This window comes from Coregonus lavaretus, assembly GCF_964263955.1.
Source record: "Coregonus lavaretus genome assembly, contig: HAP1_SCAFFOLD_6427, whole genome shotgun sequence".
Lineage (NCBI taxonomy): Eukaryota > Metazoa > Chordata > Actinopteri > Salmoniformes > Salmonidae > Coregonus > Coregonus lavaretus.
The window spans coordinates 4162-12500 of NW_028160819.1; the positions used below are offsets into that span (position 1 = coordinate 4162).

General features: G+C 45.9%; 1 protein-coding gene across 1 annotated transcript in view; it reads right to left on the minus strand.

Annotated features, from left to right (window-relative positions):
• Positions 1 to 569: 569 nt before the first annotated feature.
• LOC311121413 (adhesion G protein-coupled receptor E5-like) overlaps positions 570 to 8339 on the minus strand; it is a 13617-nt gene continuing 5847 nt past the window's right edge. The window contains exons 8-14 of the mRNA XM_084195907.1: positions 8307 to 8339; positions 5790 to 5911; positions 3203 to 3298; positions 2548 to 2706; positions 1038 to 1209; positions 866 to 967; positions 570 to 735 (exon numbers count right to left, since the gene is read on the minus strand). The exon at positions 8307 to 8339 is cut by the window's right edge and continues 162 nt beyond it. Of these exons, the coding sequence (XP_084052033.1) occupies positions 637 to 735; positions 866 to 967; positions 1038 to 1209; positions 2548 to 2706; positions 3203 to 3298; positions 5790 to 5911; positions 8307 to 8339 (783 nt within the window). The 3' untranslated portion in view covers positions 570 to 636. The remainder of the gene's footprint in view (positions 736 to 865; positions 968 to 1037; positions 1210 to 2547; positions 2707 to 3202; positions 3299 to 5789; positions 5912 to 8306) is intronic.

An 8339-nucleotide genomic window follows, 5' to 3' on the forward strand; every position in this document is an offset into this window, starting at 1 on the left:
TAACTTCTGATTGGATGACATAAAGATCACATAACTTCTGATTGGATGACATAAAGATCACATAACTTCTGATTGGATGACATAAAGATCACATAACTTCTGATTGGATGACAGAGATCATAGGACCTTCTTTATTTTCTGGCTGTAAGCTATTTTGGATAGGAGCGTCTGCTTAGTGACTGAAATGTAAATGTAATGTTGGTGAAAATGGAACTACTGTGAAAAAGTTGCATCATTGTCACTTCCTACTCCCTCTTATCCTATTGGATGACGTAAAGAGAATATGGATTCCTATTGGATGACAAAGATCATATGGATTCCTATTGGATGACTTCTGATAACATAACGCTTGATAAGACAGTGGTTAACATCAAGTGTGGTATGACCAGTCGGGCTGCTACACTCTTAGAATAAAGGGTTCCAAAAGGGTTCTTCGGCTGTCCCCACAGAAGCACCTTTTTGGTTTCAGGTAGAACCCTCAGTGGAAAGGGATTCAAGATGGAACCCAAAAAGGTTCTACCTGGAACAAAAAAAGGGTTCTTCAAAGGGTTCTCCTATGGGGACAGCCGAAGAACCCTTTTAGGTTCTAGATAGGGCACATTTTTACTAACCAGCCGGGCTAGTAGGGCACATTTTCTACTGACCAGGCCTGGAAAGGGAGGGGGAGTAAAGAGGTGCATTGTGGGGGATTGGTGATGTCATCATATCTGCGACTCCCCGGGCACTCCCTGACCCCTAGGACACACAATGGTACAAGGACAGAGGTTAACCTACTGAAAGTGGTCTCTCGCTCTCTCTGTTTGTGTTTGTGTTTGTGTGTGTTGTGTGTGTGTGTGTGTGTGTGTGTGTGTGTGTGTGTGTGTACCTGGGAGTGGCTGGAGGAAGGATTGGTTGTGCTGAATTCTGAGTATCTCTTCTTCTGTGGTGTGCAGATACAGGACAGGAGCGTGCAATACTCCTCTCTCACCTGATGGGGGCAGCAAAGCACAGTGTTAAACACACACACACACACACACACACACACACACACACCTTACCGTTTTGTTCAGTAGGCAGTGCATGATGAACAGCAGAGCTCCCTGTAGAGAGTTGAGGATGGTGAAGAGATATGTCATGACCACTGTCCCCTCCTCTTGGAACTGGAACATTCCAAATATCCACATAGTACCCAACACACACAGCTGGGCTACTGCTGTCACTGTGAACACCCTGGAGAGAGAGAGGAGGGAGGAGGAGGGGAGGGAGGAGGGGGAGTGGAGGGAGGGAGGAGGGGGGGGGGGGAGGGGGGAGGGGGAGGGGGGAGGGAGGAGGGGGAGGGGGGAGGGAGAGAGAGGAGCGGGGAGGGAGGGAGGAGGGGGGGAGGGGGGAGGGGAGGGAGGAGGGGGAGGGAGGAGGGGGAGGGGGGAGGGGGGAGGGAGGGGGGAGAGGGGAGGGGAGGGGGGAGATGACAGAAGGAGGAGGAGGGAGGGGGGAGAAGGAGGAGGGAGGGGGGAGTGAGGAGGGGGGAGGAGGTGGGGGGAGGAGGTGGGGGGAGGGGGAGAGGAGGGGAGGGGGGAGATGACGGAAGGAGGAGGAGAGGAGGGAGGGAGGGAGGGAGGGAGGGAGGGAGGGAGGAGGGGAGGGGGGAGGAGGAGAGGGTGGGAGGAGGAAGAGGAAGGAGGAGGGAGGGGAGGGGGGAGGAGAGGGTGGGAGGGAGAGAGATTGGAGGGAGGAGGGGAGGGGAGGATGGGGTGGAGGAGGAAGGAGGAGGAGGAGAAGGAGGGAGGAGGGAGGGAGGGAGGGAGAGAGGAGGAAGGAGGGAGGGAGGAGGAGGGGATGAGGGGTGGAGGAGGAAGGAGGAGGGGAGGGAGGAGGGAGGAGGGAGGAGGGAGGGGAGGAAGGAGGTGAGGAGGGGAGGGGAGGGGAGGAGGGGTGGAGGAGGAAGGAGGAGGAGGAGCAGGAGGGGAGGGAGGGAGGTTTGGGAGGGGAGGAGGAGGATAGGGGAGGAGGGGAGGAGGAGGATGGAGGAGGAGGGGAGAGAGGAGGGGGGAGAACAAGGGGAGAGATGGTGCGAGGGAAGACAAGGGGAGAAAGAGAGTTTTAGTTTTAGGGAGGGAGGACAAGGGGAGGGAGGACAAGGGGAGGGAGGGAGGGAGGGGAGAAATAGAGTTTTAGTGCTAAAAACTGAAATCCATTAATTCACTACATTTCTACATTCACCTATCTCTCCTTTCCTCTCTCTCTCTCCATCACTTTCTCTGTCTCTTCCTCTCTCTCTCTTTCTCTCTCTCTCTCTCCCTCCATCCCTCTTTCTATCTCTCTCTGTCTCTCTCTCACATTCCCTTCATTTTTCGATACACCTCTTTCCATCCCTCTCTATCACTCCCTCACACACACGTTCTGTCCATTCATGTCAGAATTGCCTTCTCTACACCAGCATGGTACATCTACCAGTTGAGGATGTTTCCTAACTTTTATCCTGATCTGTCTCTCTAACACACACACACACACACACACACACACACACACACACACACACACACACACACACACACACACACCCCTTACTTGATCTTGTGTAGGTTGGAGAGGTCAGGGTTGAGACTAGAGAACTTCTGGGCCAGCCTCCAGACAGTAATGAGGAAGAAGAAAGCGTTGAGGATGATGATGGTGCACACTGGGCCGAGGAAACTCCAGATTAATCCTCTCTCCAGAGACAACCAACAGCTGACAGAGACACACCGAGAGGATAACGTTAGATTTAGGTTATATACATGCTGTATTTATTTTATGTTGTGTTAATTTTAAGTTAGGTTCAATTAAGGGTCTTTCTCTAGAGACAACCAACAGATGAAACACAGAGTGGATAACGTTAGAATAAGGTTAGATTAAAGTTGAATTAGGTTATCTGGTGTTATTTACATGTTATATTTATGTTTGATAAAACCTCTCTCCAGAGACAACCACCAGCTGACAGAGACCGGATAACGTTAAAATAAGGTTGACTGGTGTTATTTTTATGGGATATGTGTTATGCAACAGGATAACGTTAAAATAAGGTTATCTGGTGTTATTTATATGGGACATGACAGATTTGCTACACAGTCTCTTTTTCTTTATTTCTTTCTTTCTCTCTCTCTCTCTCTCTCACACACACACACACACACACACACACACACACACACACACACACACACAGACACAGACTCAGACTCAGACCCACTGTTGTGTGGTACCGTATCCATCTGGGTAGGTGATAGCAGAGATGATGACGATAGCCAGTGGCAGTCCATATCCCACAGCATACAGGTACAGAGGTCTACAGTAAGAAGAAGAATCAAAGAGCTTCATAAAATACAGGGACAGAGGTTTACAGTAAGAAGAAGAATCAAAGAGCTTCATAAAATACAGGTACAAAGGTTTACAGTAAGAAGAAGAATCAAAGAGCTTCATAAAATACAGGTACAGAGGTTTACAGTAAGAAGAAGAATCAAAGAGCTTCATAAAATACAGGTACAAAGGTTTACAGTAAGAAGAAGAATCAAAGAGCTTCATAAAATACAGATACAGAGGTTTACAGTAAGAACAAGAATCAAAGAGCTTCATAAAATACAGGCACAAAGGTTTACAGTAAGAAGAAGAATCAAAGAGCTTCATAAAATACAGATACAGAGGTTTACAGTAAGAACAAGAATCAAAGAGCTTCATAAAATACAGGTACAGAGGTTTACAGTAAGAACAAGAATCAAAGAGCTTCATAAAATACAGGTACAGAGGATTACAGTAAGAACAAGAATCAAAGAGCTTCATAAAATACAGGTACAGAGGTTTACAGTAAGAAGAAGAATCAAATAACTTCATAAAATACAGGTACAGAGGTTTACAGTAAGAACAAGAATCAAAGAGCTTCATAAAATACAGGTACAGAGGTTTACAGTAAGAACAAGAATCAAAGAGCTTCATAAAATACAGGTACAGAGGATTACAGTAAGAACAAGAATCAAAGAGCTTCATAAAATACAGGTACAGAGGTTTACAGTAAGAAGAAGAATCAAAGAACTTCATAAAATACAGGTACAGAGGTTTACAGTAAGAACAAGAATCAAAGAGCTTCATAAAATACAGGTACAGAGGTTTACAGTAAGAAGAAGAATCAAAGAACTTCATAAAATACAGGTACAGAGGTTTACAGTAAGAACAAGAATCAAAGAGCTTCATAAAATACAGGTACAGAGGATTACAGTAAGAACAAGAATCAAAGAGCTTCATAAAATAGCAGTTAAAAGAGAAGGTAACACACCAAGGTAGATACGAGCAACATAAAATAAAGTTGGAAGAAACATGAAAATATATGACAGATTAGGAATATAAAACACATTTATAATTCAAATACACACATTATGTATCTAAATATATGAATATAACATAATTGTATAATATAAATAAACACAAATATGTACTATAAATCAGAGCATATGAGCGGAGTGGAGCGGGAGCGGACAGATTTTGAACAGAGCGCAGAGCGGTATTTTTAAAAGGACGGAGCGTCGCCCTATGTCCCGCTCCAATTTCGCTCGCTCATACCACGAGTCTGAAGCATGCTCAAGCCTGACCCAGAATCCATCTGTTTAATTTAATTTGTGTCGTCCATGAATTTGTATTTTATAGAGCGAGAGGAGCAGCAGCAGCAACAAGAGAAAAGGGTTGAGGAATTCAAAAGTGTATTCACTGCACGCAAAGGCCCAACCATAACAAGGGAGAGAAAAAGAGAGCTGGATGTAGCATTTTTTGAAATGATTTTCATGGACTATGAACCGCTGAGTAAAGGAGAACGCGAAGGGAAGCAACACTTCGCCAGCGCAGCTCAACCGGGCTACACCCCCCCAAGAAACTATGATAAATCAGTACTTTACTTTGTCAAATTTACATCTGAGATGCCCCATTCACATGCTTCAGCTGGCGATCAAAAACGCCTTTAACGAGCACGACAACATTAATAGGCTGTTAGTGAAAGTCGGGCACCTGGTGAAAAGTGTACGCAAGAGCACAGAGGAAACCGACCAATTAGGTGTCCGCCCCACAAATGCCTGCGCCATTCGATGGAGCAGCCAGCTGCGGATGATTCAGTCGTTCATCCGGTTGTTCCAAAAAGACCCGTTATGGCAAAACAAACTCAAGTCTAATGTTGCTAACATCACCCTGAATCAAGTACGGCAGCTGACGCACCTTGTCAGTGTGCTGACACCACTAGCAGATCTCACAGACAAAATGCAGAAGGAGCTGGGGAACCTGGGGATGATCCTCCCTGCTGTCACAGAAATCAAATCCCTGCTCACCGATTACACTCACGCTGCACTTCCAATGGGCATCGCTGCTTTTGCAGAAACATTGGCAAACAACGTGTCAATTCGCTATGAAATATACTATACTGATTAACATCTCATTTTAGCGTCAGTGTTAGATCCCCGTTTCAAGACAGAATGGATAATCCGAGATGAGTCTGTATGCAACAAATTCGGGGAGATAAAGTAAGGCTGTGGTTTAAGCTAAAAGTGAAATAATGCAGATTTTGTTCCTTTTTTGGAGTGAGCGGGGGGCGATTTGAGTGGAGCGCGATGCAAACTGCGTTGAGCGCTGAGCGATAATGAGCGGACTGGCCTGATGTGGCTTTGAGCGGGGGGAGCGGAGGGGTGAACAGCTCCGTGAGCGAGGAGCTGAGATTCTCACCGCTCCACTCCGCTCATATGCTCTGCTATAAATACATACTAACACATAAAAATTCATAAACACATACTAAATATATAGTATACCTTATGGTAGCATTGAAGACCAGGACCACCATGCGATAGAGCAGAACCCCCTCTAACAACATCCAACTGAAGGATCCCAGGAAGAACAGGTGGAGGAGACCTGCTACAACCCCACAACCTCCCTGAGAGAGGAGAGGATAGGGGGGGGCAGGGGGGAGGAGAGGGGGATGAAATGGAGGTGGGGGGAGGTGGAGGGAGAGGGAGAGGGGAGGGGAAGGAGGCAGAAGGAGAGGGGGGAGGAGAGGGGGATGAAATGGAGGTGGAGGGAGGTGGAGGGAGAGGGAGAGTGGAGGGGAAGGAGGCGGAAGGAGAGGGGGGAGGAGAGGGGGATGAAATGGAGGTGGAGGGGAGGGGGAGGGGGAGGGAGAGGGGTTGGAAAGGAGAGGGGAGGAGAGGAGAGGAATAGGATACAATTCAAATTTAACGTTCAACATTTTAAATTCATCTTACTTAAATTCAAACTCATATTCAGAACTGACTGTACAGTGGGGAAAAAAAGTATTTAGTCAGCCACCAATTGTGCAAGTTCTCCCACTTAAAAAGATGAGAGAGGCCTTTAATTTTCATCATAGGTACACGTCAACTATGACAGACAAAATGAGAAAAAATAATCCAGAAAATCACATTGTAGGATTTTTAATGAATTTATTTGCAAATTATGGTGGAAAATAAGTATTTGGTCAATAACAAAAGTTTCTCAATACTTTGTTATATACCCTTTGTTGGCAATGACACAGGTCAAATGTTTTCTGTAAGTCTTCACAAGGTTTTCACACACTGTTGCTGGTATTTTGGCCCATTCTTCCATGCAGATCTCCTCTAGAGCAGTGATGTTTTGGGGCTGTCGCTGGGCAACACAGACTTTCAACTCCCTCCAAAGATTTTCTATGGGGTTGAGATCTGGAGACTGGCTAGGCCACTCCAGGACCTTGAAATGCTTCTTACGAAGCCACTCCTTCGTTGCCCGGGCGGTGTGTTTGGGATCATTGTCATGCTGAAAGACCCAGCCACGTTTCATCTTCAATGCCCTTGCTGATGGAAGGAGGTTTTCACTCAAAATCTCATGATACATGGCCCCATTCATTCTTTCCTTTACACGGATCAGTCGTCCTGGTCCCTTTGCAGAAAAACAGCCCCAAAGCATGATGTTTCCACCCCCATGCTTCACAGTAGGTATGGTGTTCTTTGGATGCAACTCAGCATTCTTTGTCCTCCAAACACGACGAGTTGAGTTTTTACCAAAAAGTTATATTTTGGTTTCATCTGACCATATGACATTCTCCCAAACCTCTTCTGGATCATCCAAATGCACTCTAGCAAACTTCAGACGGGCCTGGACATGTACTGGCTTAAGCAGGGGGACACGTCTGGCACTGCAGGATTTGAGTCCCTGGCGGCGTAGTGTGTTACTGATGGTAGGCTTTGTTACTTTGGTCCCAGCTCTCTGCAGGTCATTCACTAGGTCCCCCCGTGTGGTTCTGGGATTTTTGCTCACCGTTCTTGTGATCATTTTGATCCCACGGGGTGAGATCTTACATGGAGCCCCAGATCGAGGGAGATTATCAGTGGTCTTGTATGTCTTCCATTTCCTAATAATTGCTCCCACAGTTGATTTCTTCAAACCAAGCTGCTTACCTATTGCAGATTCAGTCTTCCCAGCCTGGTGCAGGTCTACAATTTTGTTTCTGGTGTCCTTTGACAGCTCTTTGGTCTTGGCCATAGTGGAGTTTGGAGTGTGACTGTTTGAGGTTGTGGACAGGTGTCTTTTATACTAATAACAAGTTCAAACAGGTGCCATTAATACAGGTAACGAGTGGAGGACAGAGGAGCCTCTTAAAGAAGAAGTTACAGGTCTGTGAGAGCCATAAATCGTGCTTGTTTCTAGGTGACCAAATACTTATTTTCCACCATAATTTGCAAATAAATTCATTAAAAATCCTACAATGTGATTTTCTGGATTTTTTTTCTCATTTTGTCTGTCATAGTTGACGTGTACCTATGATGAAAATGACAGGCCTCTCTCATCTTTTTAAGTGGGAGAAACTTGCACAATTGGTGGCTGACTAAATATTTTTTCCCCCACTGTATGTAAAAAGGGCTTATTTTTTGTTAATTGTGTGTCATCCTGAGTGTAGAAAGGGGAACACGATCCGATGGGGGGACAACACCAAATCTACAAAGTAACAAGGAAAAGATTAAAAAGAGAAATTGCTATATATATATATATATACCTTGATCGATAGATTGATAGTTTATAACTCAGCCTCACACACACACACACATATCTCCCTCACACACATATATCTCCTTCCACACACACACACCACACACAAATCTCCCACTTCCCTTTACCCACCTTGCTCTGTGTCTGTTACCCACCTTGCTCTGTGTCTGTTACCCACCTTGCTCTGTGTCTGTTACCCACCTTGCTCTGTGTCTGTTACCCACCTTGCTCTGTGTCTGTTACCCACCTTGCTCTGTGTCTGTTACCCACCTTGCTCTGTGTCTGTTACCCACCTTGCTCTGTGTGTGAGAGATACCGGTGAGGAA